The sequence below is a fragment of the Pocillopora verrucosa genome, chromosome 9 (assembly GCF_036669915.1).
Source record: "Pocillopora verrucosa isolate sample1 chromosome 9, ASM3666991v2, whole genome shotgun sequence".
Taxonomy (NCBI): Eukaryota; Metazoa; Cnidaria; class Anthozoa; order Scleractinia; family Pocilloporidae; genus Pocillopora; species Pocillopora verrucosa.
In genome coordinates this window covers 5,530,204-5,555,622 of record NC_089320.1, presented here as the reverse complement: position 1 = coordinate 5,555,622, position 25,419 = coordinate 5,530,204, and the positions used below count along the sequence as shown (strand labels likewise).

Here is a 25,419-nt window from a genome sequence, read left to right as displayed (position 1 = left end):
ACTCGTATTCGGCTTTCTAAAGATACTGCCAGTCTAGCTTGAAATGTTTCTGTTCCTCTACCTGTCACCTGGTTGATCCGTAAGTCTGCGTTCTATACTCGTTAGGCTTCCCTTTTCCGATTTTTATCGTATTTTACCACAGCTATGACATTTTCGTGATATAGCCGTTACCAAAACGAATTCAATCCTATTTTTCCTTTAAGTTCCTTTTTCTTCCGTTTTTTGTGGCACCTGAAAGGCCTCTGCTCTGTAGCGCTCCATGGTTCCTTCATTTCCGGTTCCGGTTAACAATTAAACACACTCCCCACTCCCCTTTAACGATTCCTTCAGTCACGTAATACACAGTGCGTTCGTTTATAGAACCAAGCTTCTAAAAATGGCGAAGCAGAATTTTGACTTGTTTTTCAAGCTTCTTCTGATCGGAGACAGCGGGGTTGGGAAGACGTGTATAATATTTCGATTCGCTGAGAATACTTTCAATCCGACTTTCATATCAACTATTGGGATCGATTTTAAAATCAGAACTCTAGAACTCGGTAAGTATAGCCCGTACAATGCAGTAGACGTTTGCTTGAATGAACAGGAAATTAGAACCGCGAACTGTTTTTCACTTGATTGAGAAAGGAGAATTTTTCTGTGTTTACTTAACACTAGACAAGTCTGCTAGTATCTGTGATCTATATTTAATGCATGGCACCATATTTCATTGCGTGTTTGCCGGGGAATTAGCGCTTAGAAACTAAGGAACTTTCGCGTACCGAATGTAATGGCATTTACATATTTACGGTTCAGGTAGATGACATTCAAATTAAACCATAGAATTCTGCGCCACTTGAAATATGTCGAGATGGGTGATTTCACTTTGATATGCTAGAAGCAGAAAATTTCGACGTAAAATTCGCTTTTGCTGTTGTTTTTCAATTTTTCAACGGAGGAATATTTTCACTTTCACGGATCATTTACTTGAACATGATTACAGCGGCCTGAAATTGACATTAGCGATTGTTTCGAATTAGGGAGATTTATTTTGCCCCAAGGTTTCGCCTTTTATAAGCTTTTAAAACAAGGATCTTACTCACAGCATGCAAAGCTTTACCACTAGGACAATCTTTACGTCAAAAGTGATTCTGTTAAAGGAAAACATTGGCGTTTGATTGTATGAAGCAGGCGTAGAATGCACTGGATGCTATATTGTTATTGAAATTAACATCTTTCGCTCCCTGCTGTCAAACGATGAATTTCATTTTTCATTGTTTTCTTACTTTCAGTTAAGAAACGAAAGATATACTTCAGCTTGCGTGTCGTCTAGCGAAAACAAAAAAAACAACAAAAAAAAAAAGAGTAAGGAATTTCAAAAGGAAATACTTCTTCCTAATATCTTAAATTGTTTGGGGAAGTGGATATGACGTAAGCGATAATTTTTAAGCTAATGAGAGCAATATGACATAACGTATTGCAATCTAACCTGCGAAATATGTTGATGCTTTCCTTTAAAGGAAATATCCTCCTACATATTGGACCTGAGGAAGCATCACACCATGTACTCGAAACTACTTACATGACGAATTCTTGTGGTTCACAGTTACGAAAAAATCTTTGAAATTCGCTGTTCTTAACGCCATAAATCCAGTCTTGATCAAAGTGTACTTTCTTCTTTAGAATTCAATGAGTTGTCTGATAGAAAGGGATCTATTATGAAGAAAATATTATCGTTATCGGTTTTCATGCGCAATGAAAAAGCAAAAATACGCCGATTTGTTTTCCTCCATTGCGGTGAGGAAGGATGCTTGTCAGTAAAATATAAGTTTTGACCTCTAACCCTTGATTGACAGTGTTTCTTCCGACGGCGTACGTGTTACGAGCGTTCTCCGCTCGATTTAACAGAACCTTTTCATAGCAACTGAAAATACCCTTGCGTAAACGACAGATTATAATTTATTGAAGCTTATCCGCAGTTATTATACTTTCATTGTATAGCCTTGATTGAGGGCTTAAAGGGGAAATCAACTGAGAATAAAGCACTCAATCATGACGTTCCTATGGAACCTTCGTCTCCTTCCACGATGGCCTTTGCGTTGTCACGCATTATACCAGACGTTGTGTGACATCTCTAGTATCGACTACGTAGGGATTTATTAGGGTTTCTGCGTGTGAGGCAATTAATTTCCCTAATCAAATGATTTTGATTATCATCAAAATTTAACGGACTCGCGATTCAAAGGACTATTGGTTTATTGCTCTAAGACGAATCAGAAATACGCGTATATGCTTAATTTTGATCAAGTTTCCTGTCCAACTTATCTGTTGTTAACAGCTGGCAACTGATGTGTTTCTTACATCCGCTCTGATAAGGCTTTTGATTTGATTGTTTTTTCAGGTGGAAAGAAGATAAAGTTGCAGATTTGGGATACTGCGGGACAAGAGAGGTGAGAAAACGTTTTTCTGGGGCCATCCCAATGAAAGTTTTCGTTTCACATCGCCTTCTCTTTCGTGAAAATGGATCCATGCTATTGGTCGATTTAAAAAACTGAAATAAAAATAATTGATCCTAGGAAAAGGTTGGATGGGCGCACTTTCCTGGTAACTGTTTTCCAAACCCAGATTTGGTAAATGCCAATCATGAAAATTGATCATATGCAATATATTAGGAATCAACTTGAATTTAGTCGAATATGTCGATTTTGCTAGTCAGCCAGTGTATCTTCCTCACTGAATGAGAAGTATGGAAAATGTTGCTGTCGCCCTTGTCTCTACATATCATGGGACTTTTTTCTATTTCACTCCTTTATCAGTGGAAGTTTATTTTCGGTGGCAATTAGTTTCATCTTATTTTGCTCTGTAGGTTCCATACCATCACAACAGCTTACTACCGCGGTGCCTTGGGTATCATGATGGTGTATGACGTCACGAAAGAAAAAACATTTCACAACATTTCGAAATGGATGAGGAAAATCGAAGAAAACGCGAACGAAGATGTTGAAAGAATTCTTGTTGCAAACAAATGTGATCTTGTGAGTCAAAGACAAATAACAAAAGAAAGAGGAGAGACGTTGGCCAAAAATCACGGAATTCGACACGTGGAGACCAGCGCACTTTCCAGTGACAACATCGATCATGCTTTTACTCTCCTCACACAAGACATTTTAAACAAAGTGTGCCCTCCAGTCAGAGAAGAGAATGTGAAAAATGGTAAGGGCAAAAAGAAAAAGGTAAATCTAAAGGGATCTGCGGGCTCGCATCACAAGTCTTGTTGTTAGTTAAAACTTTACGTCAATCAAGAGTTTGGGTAAATTTGTAAATGTAAATATTTGTTTTTTTTCTATCCCGGAATAAAGAACATCAACGGATAGAAAACCGTTCATATAAAGAAGACTTTTGGACCGAGTATTTAACATATGAAGGTTTTTAAATGATAGTAACATTTATCTTCTCCAAGAATAGTGTGTGAACTTTTGTCAATTTATAGTATAGAGAAGTATGCCAGCAGTGACGGTCCTGTAGGTACAGATATTGAGACATGCACGACAGGATTCAAACACAGGACTTGTCCTTTTGTTTTTTGGTCATGGTTTTGGACTACAAAGAAATTTTGCTTGAATTTTTAAGTTTGCCATCGCATAACAGTCTGTTTTAAGCTTTTCTTTGCTATTCTTGCTTTCTCTTGGTTTATCAGAGTACATTTTTGTTGAGTGCGTCAGCGTAAAAACCAAATTAACCAATTAATCTGTCTAAAGCGCGGTAAAACGTGAGTGGCCATGGGGCGATGGATTTGCATTTTCTTCTGATTGGTTGAATTTTTAGACCAATCGAAGGCTGCCATGAAACAAAAGCAATCAGTTGAAAATAATTATATTGCCTTTTGTGTTTTCTGTCTTACTTATTTACGCTCTCCTTTTAAAACGAAGGTAGTTTTGACCACATTTCTTGCGACATCGATTCTTTCACTTCTTTTTTAGCTTCATCGCGTTCTTTATATCGAGGTTGCACAACAAGTATAACAATTTACATTGAGATATATTTCAGAGTTTCCCGATATTTATATACGTATTTGCGTCTGATCTAATTCATCATTATGGAAAAAAAAAAAGTTCAGTGAGTAGAGAAATTGTTTGAGTACAATAGCGATTACATAATCCTGAAAGTACACTCCAAACATCGTGATGTTAAGAGCATTTCGCGAAAAAAATAGAATAATTTGATAAGTACAAAATCTTTGAAAAAAAAATCAAATATCGTACAGGATGAGATATTGTGTAAAAAGAAATGTAGAAAAAAATCTAAACATTATAATAGGTGCATATGCTGACTTTGTTGTATTCTTGAAGAATTCCATCAACCCCTAAGGTCTGATTGTTAATTCTTCCCTCCTGCTCCTACACATTTCCTTGTAAATTAGTTACGAGAGTTTGGTGGTTGATCAAGATTAAGACTTCTACCTGATAAATTTGAATATTCTCATCACCTGCTTGCTGGATAATGTATGGATATTATGGGGAGAATTTACATGTTAATCACTTCTGAGGTTTTATGGGGCAATGAAAAGATGTTTCTTAGGGATAGATGTGAATTTTCAGATCGAAGATTTGAATTGCTTGAAATGCCTGTTTTGAATTTAGATCTGAAACTTGGTGTTCTCTAGGTTGTTTAAACGCGAATGCGAAACTTCAGTTACAAATACAGGGCATAGAAATAGTATAGTATTCTATTTTTTTAATTAAAAACCTGTATCCTTATTTCGATATCAGGATGTTTACTATGCAAAGCTTTTCAAGTGAGCTAATATCTAAAATTCTCACAAAGATTGTAAATGAATTATCAATAAAATGAGAAGTCTTCTATGAATATGCTTCTGTTGTTCGGTCTGTTGTGGGATCCAGGTATTTTTTCGACTTTCTATTTTTTGGAGAGTTAATCAAACGATTGTATTGTCGGACGCAGAAAACTGCTAACTCGACAGCACAAAAACACTTTTCTTAAGACGAGGGGCGGGAACGTGAGGATGTACATCAGAGAAAAATGACAATGCTTTCATGAAAATATATCTCAACACGAAGGAGAGTCAAATGTCTGTGAAACATGCAAATAACTGTCCGAAAATGGATGACGACTCTGAAGTCAGTAAGTCAGTACATATATTGTCCGGAAACGATGATGTTCAAAGTATAGATGCAAATCACCTGATGCTGATTGTCACTCGCTCTTCTTTAGTCCTTTATCGCCTGGGGGTGGGAAGGGGGATTGAAGAATTTTGTTTCTGTGACAATAAAATTTACCTGATCCCCTATAGGGCTCTCCAATATTCTTATTGTCCCCCTCATTGGCAGTTAATCAGAAATTTTCTATAGTCCCCTTTTATAGTCTGGTAGCGACGACTGATTCCACCTCCGTTCCCCCCTGAAAACCATGTGATTCTCCTAAAATCTCCCTCCCTCCCACTCCCCTCAGGCTAGGCTATGAATTATTTTCTCGAGTCTGCGTTCTTTCTAACTAGAGCCCAGTACACCACGTTTACAAAAATCCAAAATGGAGGACGAAGATAAAAGCTTCCTTCAAGGCGTGCTCGACCAAGAAAGCAAGGAAAGTAGGAATGTCTTGTTGTCGTACATAAATGTGCTCGGAGGTGCAGCCAGCAAAGTTGCCAACATGGCAGATGTCGATGTGTGGCCTGATGTGCATCGAGTAAATCGCTTGGTTGATGTATGGACAGTTGTCGGTTATAGTTTTGGAACATTTACAGCTATGGGTACACTTTACTTTTCGCTGAGAACCTTCAGGGAAATGGGGCAATGGAGGGCTTGGATGAATTTAAGACGAAACAGGATTCTCAAGAAGTGAAGTGAGTTACGAGTGTACCTTAAACTTCCTGTCTCATGGACAGGGAATATAATCTTACATCCGTGAACAAGGTTCTTTTTGACGAAACGAAGGCTAGAAAAGTGGCGTGTGTTCTTGAGGGTAAAATTTCCGCACAGCCCCATAGTACATTATGCATTCAGTTCTAGGATCGAGAAAACAATGACAAAAACAATACATTGCCATTGGGAAAACAGATTTGTTTTACAATAGTATGGGGCTGTGCGGAAATTTTACCAACGTTTCGAATTCTCAACTGTTAGATAAAGTGCTCAGCCAGCTGCCATGAACTTCCTTGTAAATACTGAGGAGAATTTATATTGTGATTACACTGTTATTGATAAGACTGTCCCTTGTCATCATCTATCTTCTGGACAGGACTGTGATATTTATGAGAGAATTTACTTGTTAATCAACTTTTCTCCAGGAGCTCCTTATCAGGACAGATTGTAACTGTTTGGATTATTTTAAGGAGTGTATAACAACGGAAAGGAGAGCTAGGGGCAATGAACTGATGTCATCCTCAAACCCAAGTAGAAAAGAGTTCAGATGATTGTTTGTTATTTTTGACATTGTTGTACCTAGTAATACTTTCTCCTCTTAATAGTGTTAAATTTTCTCCATAAATCACCTAAGTAGCTGATGGTTATTATGACCAAAGCGTTACAGTGAGCTTATTGATAGGTTGGTGATGGAAGTATGGAAGTATGATAATGATTTAGGGTTATTGACCCTTTATCTCCCAGATCAAATTTGTAATTCTCATTACTGTCAACCATGCAATTCTTATAATGTTAGTTCAGAGAATTTAGTATTGGATCAACTTATTACCCCCAAATTGATATTTTCTGTATTCTCATCACTTATCTGGTTGATATTGTATTGATATTGTAAGAGGAAATTCTGTCTTGGTCACTCATGGGAGTTAAAGGGTTAATTGTGAGATCAGAGCTGCTAGGGAGTTGGAAGAATAAATAGTGTATGTCAAACCAGTGTGATTGTTTGTCGCAAGATCATTTATGACAAAATAGCTAAGCCCTGCTTTTCAAATCATGGTCTAAAATTTATAACATAACAATAGGGTAATTATGAATAATTTCTCTTCTATAGTGAAGTGCAATCAGTAAGAGTAATTGTAATTCAAGGAATATTAGTGAGCACTGTAATGTGTGCCATAATGATGATAGCCAAGATTATAGTAATTTACAAAAGAATTGAAATGCCATGAGTGCCCTGATTGGTCTGAAACTTATTGTTTATTGCACTGGTTAACCCAGTGTTATTTTATGAAAGAATTTTCCATCATGCCATTGTACTGGCGGCACCTGGATTATTCCCAAATTGGTGTTACATTCCCACTCCAATGGGTTTCTTCTGGTTAACCTCTTCCCCCCCAACCCCTTCCCCTAAACACTCCCTTCCTAAAACCCCCTCCCCTAACTCCCCCTCCCCTAAGAGACCTCCTTCCTAAACCCCCTTTCCCCTAGACACCCCCACCTGGCCCTGGATTATATACATGTTGGTGTAAAATTCTTACTCCAATGGTTTTTCTGTGCTTTTCGTCTTCCCCCGGCACCCCCTTCCTAAAACTCCCTCCCCTAAAACACCTCCTTTCCTAAACACCCCCTTCCTAAACACCCTCTTCTGGCCCTGGATTATACCCATGTTGGTGTAACATTCTTACTCCAATGGTTTTTCTGTACTTTTCCTCTTCCCCCAGCACCCCCTCCCCTAAACACCCCCTTCCTAAAACCCCCTCCCCTAAAACACCTCCTTTCCTAAACACCCCCTTCCTAAACACCCTCTTCTAGCCCTGGATTATACCCAAGTTGGTGTCATATTCTTCAATGGTTTTTCTGTGCTTTTCCTCTTCCCCCAGCACCCCCTCCCCTAAACACCTCCTTCTTAAAACCCCCTCCCCTAAAACACCTCCTTTCCCAAACACCCCCTTCTGGCCCTGGATTATACCCAGGTTGGTGTCATATTCTTCAATAGTTTTTCTGTGCTCCCAAACACCCCCTCCCCTGAACAACTCCTTCCCCCACACACACACACCACATATTCTAATGTTTGTGCTGAATTTTATTTTACCTTTAAAACAGTTTACTTTTATTATAATCCATCAAATATTTTGCTTGTACGCCATTAGTCTTAATGCATCACATGACCGTATATGCCCTAGCTAAAACTGGAGAATATCTGAGGATATACCCCAAGTGATATTCCCTAACTTTAAACCTTATTTTCAACTATGATAAGTTTTCCTGTAAAATTTAATTGACAGTGAGAGAGTGCTTTCAGGTTGTTACAGAAGACAGGATCTATTTGTTCACAAAGTTATACCAGAGAACATTGAAAAGTGAAAATCTAATGCAGTAAACATTAAGCTGTTGGTAAAAATTTTTTTCCCACATGTTGAGAAATATTTGAAGGATAATAAACACAATAGCCTCCATTTGGCACAAAAATATCCTTGTTTATTTGTCTGTAAACAATATTTGTTCCTTGAATCTCACAGTTTTCCTCAAACTTTGCTTTCTGAAGACAACTATCCGTGCATATTTTGGAATCAAATGAAGGCCATTGTTTATATATCTGAGACTTATAGATATATATATGTGTGTGTGTATTTTAACATACATAATGAAAATATCTTGCACCTTAACATTTACAAGTTATTGAACAATTTTAATGTTGAAATTCAGTTGTCTTAACAAAGTGTACTGTAGCACTGTTAAGTAACCAAACTAATACAGTATGCGATATTAATACAGTATGCAGAGCTCTGGAGTTTCACAAAAATAAATTCAATCATACACTTGCACATTGAAACTATCATCATAGGTTTCTGGTTTAAACTGTTGATTTTGAGACGGCAAACTGCTGATTCAGTTAAGTACTTATAAAGTTTAACATGATTATCCTTCTAAATGTAATTCACCCCTCTTTACTTTTGTACTCGCCTTAAACACTTTCCAACAGTGGAAATTCTTGCTGCATGTCTTAGCTGCTTCATTTTTTTCACAATTTTCTGTGTAAGCATGCCCTCATACCCCCCAGGTGAGTGGTGCATGTGGCATCTTACTCTTTACCAGAAAATAAACTTGAGAACTTCAAAAAAAAATTTACAAAATATTAATGATAAAATTTGACCCTACTATAGCATTACATCTCTTTTGTGTTATTACATTTTCTCATCGCCCTATTTTCCTAATCAAAATGAAAATAAAAAACAAAACAACACAAAAGAAATATTTTACCAAAACTCCTCTTCTGTACAAGACAGCTGTACCTTTATTGACCAAAATAATCAATATGCCTTTCTCTTCTCACATCATCCTCATGAACATGAGGTTATGTCTAGGGAAACTCTACCCACATAAATGGGTATTTTAAAATTAAATAAACACTACCTACTTGGTACATATAATTACAATATTATTACATTTTCCTTTGCTCTGACAATGAGCAAATGTCAAAACTTCTTCCACACTGAAAATAACTCTAATAGTACTTCTAGTAGTTACTATGAATAATTTAAATAAGTTATCATCACAACATTTTAAGTCATTGGCAGGACTTCTGAAAAAACCTTGGTTAAGGTATTTAACACTTGAAATTAAATGAAATTAACACTGAAAATTGAATGAAATTAACACTGAAAATTGAATGAAATTTGATTGAACTGAAACTGAATAAATAAAAAAGTTTAAAGGAGTGGTTGGAATCGGTAGTCTGCCAGAAAATGGTAACCTTTTTTTAACCCTTTAACTCCCATGAGTGACCAAGACAAAATTTCTCCTCACAATATTGATACAATATCAAGCAGACAAGTGATGAGAATAAAGAAAAATATTAACCAGGGGATTATTAGTTGATCTAATACCAGATTCTCCAAACTAACATCAAAAGAACTATATGACAGACAGTAAGGAGAATTACTAATGAGATCTTGGAGTTAAAGGGTCAATAGAATTTACCGCAACTCCAATATTTAAGAAATTCTCTGTTAATCCTTTAATCCTTGAGAGTGGTTATCATCTAATATCGCCTTGCAATATCACCCACTGAGTTAAATATAAAGGCCACAAAAAATAAAGGAAATGATCACCAATTATAGAAGCCTTTGATTGCCAAACAAATTCTCCTTGTCAGCACCTGAAGAAATGCATAAAGAACAGTATGGAGAATATGCATACTGACGTTATTGTGAAAAGGTTAAGGCAGGTTCAAGAGAATTAGTTTCTCTACCAAATGTGACATTTTTTCTTAGGGTTCATTTTGCTTCCAAGATCACATTTGAAGGCTGCAGCAAAATCTTCTGAGTTAGACAGTGAACCCAGGACCCTGAAAGAACAAAATCAAAGTTTAATGTGTGCTTTTTAACCCTCTTACTCCCATGGGTGACCAAGACAGAATTTCTCCTTACTATAATAATACAATATCAAGCAGACAAGTAATGAGAATCGAGAAAAAAATATAAATTAGGGCATCATTAGTTGATCCAATACCAAATTCTTTCAACCAACATGAGAGTTATATGGCAGACAGTACAGAGGATTGCTAATGAGATACTGGGAGTGAAAGAGATAATAGCAGAGAGCTTAATGTACTAGTGATGTCTAAAAAAGTGAAACGAATGGGGATGATTTCATGTGTTCAAGACTTCAGAAACTGCAGTGTAAAAAGATTGAAGAATTTTGCTTTAAATTCATACCTGAATTTATCAGGTGAGTGGGAGTCAGAATCAAGCCTGACAATCGCAACCTGCTCTCTTATGTTTGCACACCAGCTCTGTGAAAAATAAAGCTCCAAGTCACATATGAAATATTTCTTTCACTTTTTAACCTTTAAGTTAGTGACTAACATCTAATTTCTCCTCAAAGTATTATCACTGAGTGAACCATTAAATTGCAACAATCGCTCAATAAAAACTTAATTGTGACTTTTAAACAAATACTCCTTCCCAGTTTGAAAGGAAACACACAGAGAACAGTATAGAGAATATACAAACTGATGTTAAGATGTAAAGGGCTAAAAATCTAAAAATTTAGCAACGACAAGTTCTATCAACAGCAATTTACAATGTACCTGTGCAAATGCAGTGAAGAATGTTTGATCTGCCGTCATGTTTAGGAGAGGAAGGGGAGGTTCTACTCCTTCTTTCTTTTCCCACTCCTTATAAGCCTAATAAACAAAGAAAATGAGTATATTATTTACTACAGGTAATTTTTATTGATCTGAATGATAACAACCTGCCTTTATTCCTTAGTTCAAGCATAGCACAGCAATTGAGAACTGTAATTTCTTTCAATAGTATCACCCCTGAATTAAATATCAAGGTCATGAGAATGAAGGAAGGGATTGCAAACTCAAGAAGCTCTTGATTAATAGATGAATTCTCCTTGGAAGTAACATGAAATGTATAGAGAACAGTATAGAGAACTTGCATACTAATGTTAGGGTGTACATGGATGAGTAGAAGTCTGGATAAGAACGATAGACTCAGTGCACTGCTAGCTCTATCAATCATTGGCATTTCAGGCAACAGATAGAGGCAGAAAAGTGTTTTGAAACCTAGTTGTGATTGGATGGGCACATCATATGCCAAGCCAACTGCTCTTCCTTACTCAAACTTTTCTGCAATGTCCTTTACATAGTTTGTTTGGAGATTTGGTAGAAGCAAACCTCTTTACAATTCTAACAGTCTAGTTATCTGTACCTGATTTTTGACAGTGTATGAGAGGACAATCGTCCAAAAAAATTTCCTTTCATTAATTATTTTACTAGGTTCATCCTGATGAAAAGATATATGAGAGGCTCATGAGACTGAAGATTTTCTGGAGCAAATTGATTATTCCAAATTTCTGCATTTGAAATAATTTCTACACAAAAACATGGGGGCCAAGCCTCCTAAATTTCGATTAGCGAGGGAGGGGGGACTTAAGTTTCTCCTACCCCTCTCTGTTGTTGTACAGCCCATAAGAAACAATAGCCAAGATAAATAATTTTGTTCTAAAGAAAATTCCATTATGTAACAGAATGAATTTTAAGATGATGAATACTGACATTGTAAGCAGACTTTAAGCCTCCATTATCAGCTATGTTTTCTCCCAGGGTAACTTTGCCTTTCACCTGATGGGAGAGAAAAAAATCACAAAGAAACAATTACAGGTGCTTGATTTAACTCTTTAACTCTCAGAAGTGATTAACATCTAACTTCTCCCTGCAACATCCATACATTATCCAGCAAACAGGTAATGAGAATACTCAAACATATCAAGTAGAAGTTGTTGTCTTGATCTAACACCAAATTCTTGTAACTAATTTAAAAGGAAATGTGTAACAGCTGGAGGGGAGAAACGACTATCAGATCTCGGGAGTTAAAGGGTTCATATAGCCCAAGATTATATATAGTACATATCCAATTTTTTTCTAACAGTAACAAATTATTTGTAAGTTCTTTGATTTATACTTAAGCTATAGATACAGAGCTTTGCAATCAATAATTTCTTCCTTTACTTTACAATAAAAAGAGTTGGTCTATCAGTCGCTCAATCAATCCCTTGATCAGTCAGTCAATCAATCAGTGGGTCAGTTAGTCAGTCAGTCAGTTGGTCAGTGATTCAGACCATCAGTCATTCAGTAATTTGTTCAGTGAGTCTGTATTTGTCCAGCCATCTGTAAATCAATAACCTTTCAACAAAAAACATTAATGTGACTCCAATCCTACATGATAGCTATTGGCTAAGAGCAAGAAAAACATTCCACTTACTTTTTTGTTAAAGTAAGAAAATTGTGAATACTGGTCTATCATACATGCACTTCTCTTCTCATACTGTTCCACAGATTTTTGAGTCCACCACAGGGTTCCATAATTTCCATACTTATCATACATGCGACCTATGTAAACAAATTGAAAAATTAGCTGAGGGGAGAATTCTTCACATTATTCTACACTGAAATCAAAAAAAGAAATGAGTCAGATAATTTTCCTTGTTAGCCTAAATTTCCTTAAAACTTAAAAAAAGCAAAGATTGTCCAACATTTCATCATAGGACTTTTAGGTAACTTTTCATTAGGTAATCTAATGTTGGCAAAATGTTATTTTTGATCTTAAAAATTAGTTTCATTTCATTTCATTTTTTGGTGATTAGAGCATGATCTCATCACAGCAGAATTTCTCAGGAGGAAGGAGGTAGTGAACAGTTCTGTCTCACAGATAAGTTTCAATGCTCTGCATACCACTAAAAACCAACTGCAAATCAAAGCAATTGTGTGTAGAAATTCCCGTAGAGAATTTTTGTAGACAAACACATTTTACCTGAATTGTCAAAGGCATGAGTAAGTTCATGGCCCACCACAGCTCCAATTTCTCCAAAGTTGACAACCCTGTCAGGAATTGAACAAAAAGGAGAAAAAAATGCATTTTAAACATAAGGAAGACATATTTTCAACTGAAAATATAAAATTGATATCAAAATAACCATCAAGAGTTAATAAAATACCTGATTATAAAATTGTGATCCATTAGCCCTTTAAACTCTAAGAGTGATCAGCCTTTAATTTCTCCTTACAGTAATACTGCTGAATCATTCATTAAGATCATGAGAATAAAGGAAATTATTTTCATATTATGGAACTTTGATTAACATGAAACTTCTCCCTATAATATCCATACATTATTCAGCAAACAGGTAATAAGAATATTCAAACTTATCAGGTACATGCTGATATCTTGATCTAGCACCAAGTTCTCATAACTAATTTACAAGGAAATGTGTAGCAGCTAGAGGGGAGAATTAGCAATCAGATCTTGGGAGTTAAAGGGTTAAATTAATTCTCCTTGTCAGTAATAAAGGAAAAGTATAAAGAAGAGTACAGAGAATATGGATACTGATGTTAACAATTACATTGTTACATTGTGATAACTAACTTTGGGAATTTCTTGTTAGAGTGCATGGATTTTGTAGGGAGAAATTACATGTGAATCACCTCTGAGAGTTAAAGGGTTAATTATCAATAACAGTTACAATTGTTTGAATCATTGTAATACTGAATACAGTAAAATTCAACTTACTTTGGGAATTTCCTGTTATAATATGGAGCTTGCAAAATTCCTGCTGGGAATACTGCAAGGTAACAAATGACGATAACCAGTCAATCACCTCTCAAATTCCTATGACTCACCAATCACTTTTCACTCCACATTTGCATGTAATAATAAAATTTTATAGACAAATATAAAGATTGCTTTCATCAATGCAGTAGAATTGTAGTAACAATAGCTCTAATAATTAGGAGAGTGACTGACATTACAATACTGCAGAGCTCTCAAGACTCACTCAAATAAATTCAGTCTTATGCTTTCATGCTGAAACTATTGTTTCGTGCACAATTAAGGTTTCTGATTTCACCTGTTGATTTTGAGAAGGCAAATTGCTGCTGTGGTGAAGCAGCTAGAAAATTAATTATCCTATTAAATATAATTTGCTCCTTATTCCTCTTATACTCCATTCAAACACCTTCCAACAGTGGAAATTCTTGCTCATAATAAAGAATGTACATCTTGGCTACTTCAGTTGTTCACAATTTTCAGGAGGGGGAAAGGGGAAATACCCTTAGACCTCCCTAGAGTATTGATGCCCATTTCACTCTTCACCAGTAAATCAACTTGAGAGCTTTAATAATGATAATGTTTTTGTTAATGATGATGATGATGAAGACAACGGGAAGGCTGAAGGTCAATGGTGTACATAATGATAATAATAGTAATAACAAGCAGTGGAGTATGACTGTGTTTTCTCTGGGCAACTGACTGAAGGAATAAACTTACCAATCTGGTTCCTGGATGGACTATAGTAAGCATTTACAGTTTGTGGAGTCATATACCACCTATTACAGATGAGATTCAAAAGAAAAAATTAAATTGATATTATAACTAAATGAAATGATCATAAGATTCATAACAGATTTTCAAGTAGCTTCATAATTGCCAATTTCTCTACAATTTCTCCCACTCAGACCATGACAGCCCAACAAACAAAGGGTACACCAACCAAACTGGACCTCCTTGCTCAGACATTTGTTTCAATAATTGGTTCCTTTCACATGCGCTATCCAAGGAGGCCAAGATGAAGGGCTCATAGTGTACAGTTTATAGTCATTAATCATGAAGAGTATCAATTTAAACATGTAATAAACTAGGAATAAAGGTTAAGAGAAAAAATCAAAAGGAGTAAATCATTAGAAAAAAAAAAAGGGGGAGGGAACTACACCCTAGGGCATACTTGTCAGAACACTAATACAGCTTTCCCTGCCCCTCTCAGTGTTGGTCTGCAAGATGGCATGGACACAGAATTATTTCACAATTTGGGAAGGGAGGAGGGGTGAAAGAACATAAAAGGTGTTGTTCTGGAAAATGTCCCAACTAATATATCTGGGAGTGTAGGTTCACTGTTTTGTGCACACCCCCCCCCACCCTTCAACTTTCCATCTCAGTCTTTTCCCTCACATGTATGGAAATCAATAACCAACCACTAATATTAAAATCTTTTTTTCAAATATTTCCCCTATAATGCATTGAGAATTTTCTAAGTCACCCAGAACTAATAAGTATGAGGTAATCACACATACAATAAACATACTTATGTTTGTCAACAGGCTTTCGAAGCATATGCAGGGTCTTGGACAGATGGAAGTCATCGGAATTGCGCATGTTCTGAAAGTAATTCTTGGGGTCGAAATTAAGCTGAAAATGAAGAAAATTGTTCATATTATTGCAAATTTCCAATAGCAGGTTAATGAAATATGTAATACAAAATGTATTTGAGGGAATGAATATACAAAAAAAGGGCAAACACCAAAGTCAATCTACCTACTTTAATGATGTCCAATCAGAAAGAAAATTCAATACTGTTCATATCAACAGCCTCCTCAGATGCATCAACCAAATTATAATTTTCAAACAAAAGGGACCTAGAAATTACTAGCCATTAACCCTTCACATGCTAACATCAGCATTCATATTCTCCCCACTGTTCTCTGTACTTTTACTAAGGAGCTGACAAGGAGAATTTGTCTAACAATCAAGAGTTTCTTTAATTCGTGATCATTTCCTTTATTCTCATAACATTAATGTGTGATTCAGTGGGGATATTGTAAGGAGAAATTATATGCCAGTAACTCTTAGGGGTTAAAGGGTGAAGAGACTTCTCTTTTTCAACATTTAGCTTAGGGATTACACTGTCACATATCCTACACCAAAGTTTTGGGTATACAAGTACCCTGAAACCAAATTGTAGATTGCCCATTTACATCATCAACAACAATTTAAGGTACGTAAACTTGGGTATACAGGAATCTTTCAGCCAAAATTTCTCAAAACCAAATCCCAGTGCCCAGAATTTAAGTGCAAAAAAACCCTGTGCCCAGAATGAAATGAGAGCCTGTGCCCAGGATTGTGATACAGTACAACCCTTCCCCCCCTCCCACCCCCCAGTCTTTCATGCATTAATTTGCTCCAGTGTAGCTCAAGGAAGACAGCTTACATGCAGGATAGTCCATTTTACAGTTGCATGCCAGGTTGACAAGCCTTTGAACAGGAGTGAAGCTAAGGGTGACCTTGTTATCAATGATACAAACATTGTCACTTTCAAATGTAAATTACTTTGTTATCAGTTGCTAAATAGATACTGGTCACCTTCAGCCTCACTCTAAATCAAAGGATTGGCAACTAAGTACTCCCCTGTAAAAAGACCTACTGACCTACATCATTGTTACATGTGAGTACTGTTTTTCAAATTTATGGTGTTCAGTAGCAGTAAAGTTGTACCCAACTGCTTCTACTCACCCCCTTGTACTTCTCTTCAAGTTTTTGTGGATCTTTGAAGTAGTCTGGAAATCCAATCATGTCTACCACTGCATCTGCCTATAAGTATTAAAGAAAAAACACTTTGATTCTTCTGTTTTGCTTCCAACAAGCTGACTCCAACTTTTGTTTCTTGACCAGTAAAAATATCAAGTGCAGTTTTTAAAATCATTGTAATAAGTAATAAATCTTGGACTTTCAATGATAAATGAAATAGTAATATTAAATGCTTCAAACACATTTGTGGCTTTGATTATCATTCCTTGACCCTGAATGATTTTAAAGGCCAATTGAAATTCATCAAACCTAGCGAGGCTTTCATTTATAAATGCGTCAACTGAAGAATTATTTAAAGTCCTCATAAACAATGGCTCAGGGCATCAGAATTTAGCTAGAAAATTCTGTTGAGTGTGAAAGAGTTGTTTGATCTGGGATGCGCTATTAACAGCTAGATAAATGAATAAAGGGGAGAAGTTTCTCAAGAAACTATAGTGCAGCATCAGTTGGCGAATATAACAGGGTAATTTAGTATTATCAACTGAGTTGATAATGTAAATTGGCCACCATAAAGATTTTTAAAGCTGACATCTCAAGTGTTAGCCCTTAGTCAGAATGAAATAACAAAGGGCTATTGCTTGAAAAGTCAGCTTTGAAACTCTTTACAGTGGCCAGTTGATGTTGTCAACTCAGTCGATAATACTAAATTAGTAAAAGGGGTAGGTTTCTAGAGAAACTGTGGTGCTGCATCAGTGAGAGAGTATAACAAGGTTACTTAGTATTATCAACTGAGTTGATAATGAAAAGTGGCCATTGTAAAGAGTTTCAAAGCAGACATTTCGGGCATTAGCACTTTGTTAGAGCTTGATTCAGGGGTCATACTGTAAGGAGAAATTAGATGGTGATCGCTCTTAAGGGTCAAATTACTCTGTTAACAGCTAGATACCTTGTCTTCTGCTGCCTTGCGTGTCTTTTCATCCATCCACTCAAGAGATGGAAGACCTTTCTTAAATGCATTACGCACAGCATCAACCATCTCAGTGGCCTGCCATCAATTTGAAACAGACATATATAAGCATGAACTTAAGACTGTAATAGCTGCTAAGGATCCGACTTAAATAAATTAACCCTTTACACCCTGACATCAGTATGCATATTCTCCATACTGTTCTCAATACAATTCCTAAGGTGATGGCAAGGAGAACTTGTTTAACAATCTAGAGCTTCTACCATTGGTGATCATTTCCTTTTTTCTCGTGACCTTTATGTGTGATTTTGGGGGGGATATTGTAAGGAGAAATTAGATGCTGGTCATTCTCAGGGTTTCAAGGGTTGAGGTACACTACAGTCCCCTACAAGGAGAACAGAGCATGAGGTGACAATAGTCTATTTTACAATTGCATGATTGGTTGCCAAGCCTTTCAACAGGTGTGAGGCTATGAGGGTGACCTTGTTATGATACAAACATTGCTGCTTTTCAAATATAAATTACTTTGTTATTGTTCTAACTAGATACTGGTCTCTATCACAATAAGGTCACCTTCAGCCTCACTCTAAATCAAAGGCTTGGCAACTAAGCACACCACTGTAAAATGGCCTATTTTATCCTCATGGATAACACTAGAATTAGAGTCAGTAAAAGTGAGTCAAACAGGCAGCACTTGCAGATAGCTCTTACATGAAAAGGTGCTGTAATAGAGGCCTAGCCTGATAGTACACAGTAGTTAAGTTCTTCATGAGGGGAATACAAAGTGAACTGACAACTTTATCCTCATGGATAAAACTGTAAGTGGAGTTGATACAAGTTGGTCAAACAAACAATACTCAGACAGCATTTACTTGAAGGAGTGCACAGAATACAGGCTTAGGTAGCTTTTTATGCAATAAACAGGGTAAGTTATTTAATAAAAGTAGTAGTTGAACAATATGCGTCACCTGCTATAATTATGCCAAAAAAATTATCCATTGGATAAACTATCTCAATTCTGAGGTCAGATCTATTTTTACAGCTGATAACATGATTTGGAATGCAATTTGGTGTTAATAAGTATTATTTTTCAAAGACAACAAAGAGTGAGATTTGAAAAATTTATAAGTGCCTATTTACACCAAACTACATGCCAAATTATGTGGTTACTTGCTAATAATTTACATGAAAAATGCATCTCAGAAAGTCAAGACCTACAAAATTTTGGCAGCAGGTGCACTATCTGTAGTTTGCACTTGTGTTACAGCTTTACACTCATGTTACATAAAAAAATGCACTTGTTTTCAGCCAATCAGAGGCTGTAATTTTTTTCATGTATATTATTACTCACAAAAACAGCTAATGTGTAACTGTGTACCTGTTGTTTGCTGGTTTCATCAAAGACCTTATCCACAAATAGCTTTCCCAAAGCCATCCCTATGGCTCCATCCGTGTTTGCCATGCACTTCTTCCACAAGTCTTCCGATCTTGTGGAGCCTGTTAATACTTTGATCAGATCTTCATGAGCATCACGGAATTTCTCTGATAGCAAGGGTGCAAATGAATGAACAACTTGCCACACCAAGTAATTATTCAGCAACCTGGGGAAATTTTTTTGTCAGTAAAAATATTTCCTTGAATGAGCTTCAAAATACCTACACTCAAAACTACAACACAAAATGCAGTATAATTCAATTTTAAGTTTTTACTCCCATTTGGAAATTCTCCATACAAAACCTAATGAATTCAATTTTAAAGCAAAAGGTGACGATACTGAAACTGTTTGATTTTATATTCTATATTATTTTAAATTCTAAGGGCTCAAAGTTAAAGAATTGTTGGACAAACAGACCATAGAATTGATATTTTAATACCAGGAGTAAAAGAATGATAAAACAGGAGATTAAAAGAGATATAATAATACTCACATGTCTGATGCATTCTTTATCACTGGTGACAAAGCCGCAAGATATCGTGTGGCATACACCACAACCTCTTCCTCATTTTTAATGTCAGGAATGTCTTTGAAATGATTCTTGAAGAAATCAAGCCAGCTGATCTTAAAAGATGAAAATAATATCATGTTAGAATCCAGGTACATGTAAGATTATTGCTGTTGTTCCTATAATGGTTAACCAGAAGCCTCTTACTGTGTGCTTCTTTGGTTTCTGTTCTGGTTTAATAATTTTGCCTCACATACATTTAAAGACAGATCATATTGTACATCAGACTCACAATAAAAACTCTCATTGGTTAAGAGTTGATACAGGCCAAATACAATAGACATTTACATATGATAACCCATGCCTACAGCAGATATTGGATTATCATGTCAAGTTCAACCAGTCTGCCTTTTTTCCAAGCCTGTTGTGCAGGTAGCATTTTAAAACTTTGGCAAACTCAGAGAAAATTGTCCCTTTTAGCAGATTGTTTAAAAAAATGTACAATAAACAATCACTGAATTTGGTTTTGATATAGTGATATCATGAATTATCAACCTTTGTGTCTGTGTCATCTGTCTCAGCCTTCAGCACTGGCAGATAACTCATACTTTGGTATTGATAATTCATGATATCAAGCTCAATCTCATCAAACATGTACTTATTATGAGAAGAAACCACAAATAGAGAGGCATTAAGTAGCTCAGGGGAGCCACTATAGTCCATGTAAAGGATTTCCTTATACAATTTGATTTTGAAACTAAAAATAAATTTCTATTTCTATTGTTGGCAAGACTGTGCTCTGACAATATTTCCACTAATCAAAAAAATATTGATAAGATCAGGTTAAAAATTAAAAGGAAACCCCTCCCCCCTTGCTCCGACAACATAGATAAACCTCAGTCTGCAACAATATTAATAGAGATCTGCAAAGAATCTCTTGTTGGAGTGATCCAAAGCCAATTATTTTTGGGTATAAAAACCAGGAGCCTGAGTATAACTGCAATAGAATTGTGAAAATTTTTGCTTCCCTTCAAGGCCAAAGTACACAATTTGCACTGGACTATGACTTATGAGGTGCAACTTTGAACTTTTGTCAGGTCCTTGTCTGTTCATAGGCAAGACAGTTAATATCTCTTATTAGAAGTTTTAGTGTGTAGAAAAATTTTTATAACCTGTGCTGCATTTTGATGAACCTGCAGGGCTAGTCAAAATAAAAACAACGAGTAAAATTGCTCAGCGATATGAAAGACCAAAACATCACATAAGTTATTTATTTTCCAGCTGCTTTTAATTATTTTCTGCACATTGTTTATTAGGTGTAGAAAGTAAAGCAGATAGAGAGGCATAGCATGCTTAGCCAACTGGTTACACAATTATTTTTTTTACAGTACAAATAACCACCATTTCAAACAATGCATGATCTTTGTACTTGATTTACATGTTATTTGCACTCTACTTGGTGCATTTGGATAATAAAATTTCAAAGTGCCTCTCCCCACTAAGAAGTATAAATAAGTTCACTGGCAACTGTCTTAGAAAGAACAGCAATACTCCTGGCCACTTCTTGACACTGATACTAGAGAAAGCTTTAATTGGCTGATGGGTATAGGCTGTCAGGCTTGAGAGCAGACTTACCACTGACAATCTTTTACCCCATAATTTTACTCATAGTGCCAAATTCATCTGGCTTAATTTTTTTTTTGTATCATGAATATCTTTTGTCATGGCATTAAGACTTGTATTGCACTAGACAAGACAAGTGAGGAGATCAAAATGTTTCAAATCAATCCTGTAATAATCCAATATTCTTCCATATAATTCCCTTACCTGCGGACAAAGCTCTGTGAGGTTCTTGATATTTGTTTTGTTGTAAATCTCGTCAATCTGGCTTCTGTTTTCATGAGGCACAAAAATCTGAAAACAAAGGTGTTTAAATGAAAATAATAAGTATATTAAAGTTATCAAAGATGACTATCAACCTAGAATTTATTTTAAATGAAAATAGTCAGTATATTAAAGTTATCAAAGATGACTATCAACCACATGAAAAACGTTTTTTTGAACTTTGAAAACATTTTTCATGTTGATTGTTACTCACTGATAAACAGGTTCTCCCTTTAGTTAATACACATTTCCTTATTAGTTACAAGAATTTGATGTTAAGAAAACAGCTTTTACCTGATAAGTTTGAATAATCTCATTACCTACTCGCTGGATAATGTATGGTTATGATAAGGAGAGGTTACATGTTAATCACTTCTGAGAGTTCAGGGTTAACACAAAAAAAGGTTTCTTTTTCTGCTGCTATTGTAACAATTTGTTCCATAAAAATAATGACTTCATGCGTTGATCACTCTAAATCTATTAAACCTTTCTCTAGGAGGATCTAAATTCAAGTTCTCTCTACTGTCTTTCTTACATTTCTAGAAGCATTTACCATGAGAATTTGGTGTAGAATCAAGTAAAATCCCCTTGCTAATGTTCCTTTTTTTTCTCATTATGTTTCTACTTGATAATGCATTGATATCATGACAAAAAAAAACTTGTTGTTCTCTTTTAGGCATGGAAGGGTTCAACAAAAGGCCATTTTACAGTTATGTTCTTAGTTTCCAAGCCTTTGATTTGGAATGAGGCTGAAGGTGACCTTGTTGTGATAGAGACCAGTATCTAGTTTGCATGGTAACAGAGTAATTTACATTTGAAAAGCAGCAAGGTTTGTATCAAAACAAGGTCACCCTTAGTCTCACTTCTGTTAAAAGGCTTGGCAATCAAGCACACAATTGTAAAATGGACCATTATTGTTCATGTTAAACCCTTCAACTCCCATGAGTGACCAAGACAGAATTTCTCCACACAATATCAATACAATATAATACAACCTCAAGCAGACAAATAATGAAAGTAAAGAAAAATATAAATTAGGGAATTATCAGTTGGTTCTCCAGGCTAATATGATAAGAATTGTATACCATGCAGCTGGGAGAATTATTAATGGGATCTAGGAGTAAATGAGCTGAAAAAGTAAAAGTGCTGTTTAGGAAAACTGGACCCTCTTATCATTGGTGCTTCAAGCTACACTCAGTCCATTTGAAGTAGCATTCTTAACCTTTTTACTCCCAAGATCTCATTAGTAATTCTCCTCACTGTCTGTCATACAATACTAATGATTTAAGTTTTGAGAATTTGGTATTGGATCAACTAACAATACCCCTGTTGATATCTTTTCTTTATTATCATCAACTTCTGCTTGATATTGTATTGATATTGCAAGGAGAAAATTATGTCTTTGTCACTCATGGCAGTTTAACCCTTTAACTTCCAGGTCAAATTTGTAATTCTCCCTACTGTCAACAATACAATTCTCATAATGTTAGTTCAGAGAATTTAGTATTGGACCAACTAATTATCCCCAAATTGATATTTTTCTTTATTCTCATCACTTATCTGGTTGACATTGTATTGATATTGAAAGGAGAAATTCTGTGTTGGTCGCTCATGAGAGTTAAAGGGTTAATGGTTAATGGTTAATAAAAGGAAACATGCTATCAACAATACCTACTATTGATCATTTTCTAAGTGACAAACCTTTGCCAATTTAATTTCAAACTCTAAAACCTCTTGCATCTGCCTTCTTGTTTCATTCTCCTCCCCTCCCAGTAAAACGCCAATAGTAGTCATATACTTCAAGTAGGCAACCAGTTTCTGTGGACAAAGAAAACCATAGCCTCATCAGTACACTGGGGGGGGAGTACACTCAGTACAGGGGGGGTGTCATACTGTGTTAAAGAGGGGGTACTCACCAGCTTTTGCTACCTGAGTATTGTAGGTTGTTTATTTTAAAAAAAAGGGCTTACAAAGGGGGGAGGGGGGGGGGCACAAGCACCCCAGGACCCACCTAGCTTGAACTTTGCATTAAAATTTTGAGACCAATAACTTGGTGAGAAGCAGTCGGAGAAATACCTACCTCTTGCCATGTGGAATGAAATATAAAATATCTAAGAGTTAGAGAGGCAGTTTAATAGCATTTTTCTTCTCCTTTTACACCTAATCAATGCAAAACTATACCAAAAATTGTTCCTGTTCATCAATCCTTTAACTCCCAAGATCTGATTGTTCATTCTCCCCTCTAGCTGCTACAGATTTCCTTGTAAATTAGTAACAATCAATGCCAAAGATGAAACCCACCGGATCAGTTAAGTTGCTGAGGTAGTATGTTCGAGATAATGCCAGTCCATTTTGATCAACCTTCAAAAAAATAATAATAACCATAAACTTACAATGCACAACAATGAGATAATTTTTAAGAGCTTATTTACACCAAATTACATGTAAAATCATGTTAACACTTATTAATAATTTACATTAAAAAAGCATCACAGAAAGTCAAGACAGACCAAATTTTGACAATGCACACAGTAATTGTAATTTGCACTTGTGTCACAAATTTGCACTCTTGATATATGAAAATGAACTCATTTTCAGTCAAACAGATGTTCGTAGTTTCCTCACCTATCCTGTTCTAAGTTATAGTCACTGATAATTTTGATTTTCTCTTATGACCGCAGATAGGTTGCGGTTGGGTTGAGGTTGGTGCGTCCCATGACCACGGGAATATATCTTTCCCAATTAAACTGATGTACACATTACATCGGTAGTACGCTTACCTTAATAATGTTTTTTGAAGAATTTTTATCATCTGCATCAACATCTACGCCGAAAAAGGCGGAAACTGAATACTTCCTTTGAACTATTTTTAGGGTTTTGCTAAACTCGAATTTTGTTTTGTTCCAATCTGGCGACGTTATGCTCCATCCACCAAGGTCATCAATTATATCAAGCAGTGGCTTTGCCCCCATTTTGTTGATTGATGTCATGTTCATACAGGAATCGTAAAAAGTCTTGGCCTTCTTCATGGTTGGTGACCTCGTTGGTGTAGCTAACAATTGGCGTAGAAGCCTTTCATTGTCTTCCTGCAAAGCTGAATAAATCCCCCAGAAAGATTTGCTCTCAGGAATTGGGTGATTCTGCAACCAACCTCCGCAGGCATATTCGTAAAAATCGTCGCATGGTTTAACGGATCGGTTTAGTGCGTGAAACATGTGAAAAGCTGCGTCTATACAACCCTCGGTAACACACACAGTACTCTGGTGTGAGGGTACCACGACCTCCTCTTGTTTATGTCTTGACAGCAACGCAGATAACACGATGCAAATCACGATGAGCGCAGCAATGATCCCTACAAGGGCTGTGGTCTTTGAAAGCTTGCACGGGGAGTTAAAATTTGAGCCATTTTCCGCCGAGGAGACGGAGAAACGAACCGAGGGATGATCTTCGACTGTGTCGTTAATGAGCAAAACTGGGTCGCTGGGTCCATCTTCCCAAGAATCTTCGCTTAGCAAAGGAACGTTTGTTGTTGTATCGCTGATTTCAGCCCGGGTATAGTCTCTGGTCGAGGACATTCTCAGGTGTTGTGCTGATCTCAAAGACAACGATTACTGACCGAAAATTTGTCACTTGTTCTCAAGCAAAACATAAGACGTTTTCAATTTGCGTTATTTAAAATGGCCGTCGGCACGAAGTAGCCAGAAACACGATGGTGTGATTTTATACAGTGCTTCTCAGGAACAAACTTGTGCTCTACTGGTCTCACTTTTCTTCGGAGTTGGACTCTCACAGATTAGGTTTCCTGATAAAATCAGGCCGTCGGTGGCTCTCAGGGAAGTGTTCCTCCTTCAGTACATCGCCTTAATATGCAAATGTAAGCAAACCGGAAGCTTAGATGCAGATGT

The 25,419-nt window shown here is 36.2% G+C and overlaps 2 protein-coding genes across 2 annotated transcripts; one reads left to right on the top strand and one right to left on the bottom strand.

The window, feature by feature from the left end:
* The first annotated feature begins 342 nt into the window (after positions 1-342).
* LOC131798483 (ras-related protein Rab-10-like) lies at positions 343-4,836 on the top strand. Its single transcript, XM_059116133.2, has 3 exons — positions 343-536; positions 2,378-2,426; positions 2,843-4,836. The coding sequence occupies exons 1-3, from the start codon at positions 377-379 to the stop codon at positions 3,255-3,257; spliced, it is 624 nt and encodes a 207-aa protein (XP_058972116.2). The 5' UTR covers positions 343-376; the 3' UTR covers positions 3,258-4,836.
* Positions 4,837-7,927: 3,091 nt separating this feature from the next.
* LOC131798478 (endothelin-converting enzyme homolog) lies at positions 7,928-25,381 on the bottom strand. Its single transcript, XM_059116128.2, has 17 exons — positions 24,295-25,381; positions 23,816-23,875; positions 23,216-23,332; positions 21,458-21,544; positions 19,616-19,746; positions 19,066-19,288; positions 17,667-17,765; positions 16,706-16,783; positions 15,501-15,604; positions 14,690-14,748; positions 13,934-13,985; positions 13,178-13,245; positions 12,629-12,756; positions 11,923-11,988; positions 10,945-11,040; positions 10,571-10,647; positions 7,928-10,200 (listed from the first exon to the last, which is right to left on the bottom strand). Exons 1-17 carry the CDS (start codon positions 25,087-25,089, stop codon positions 10,101-10,103), a joined length of 2,340 nt encoding a protein of 779 aa, XP_058972111.1. The 5' UTR covers positions 25,090-25,381; the 3' UTR covers positions 7,928-10,100.
* Positions 25,382-25,419: the final 38 nt, after the last annotated feature.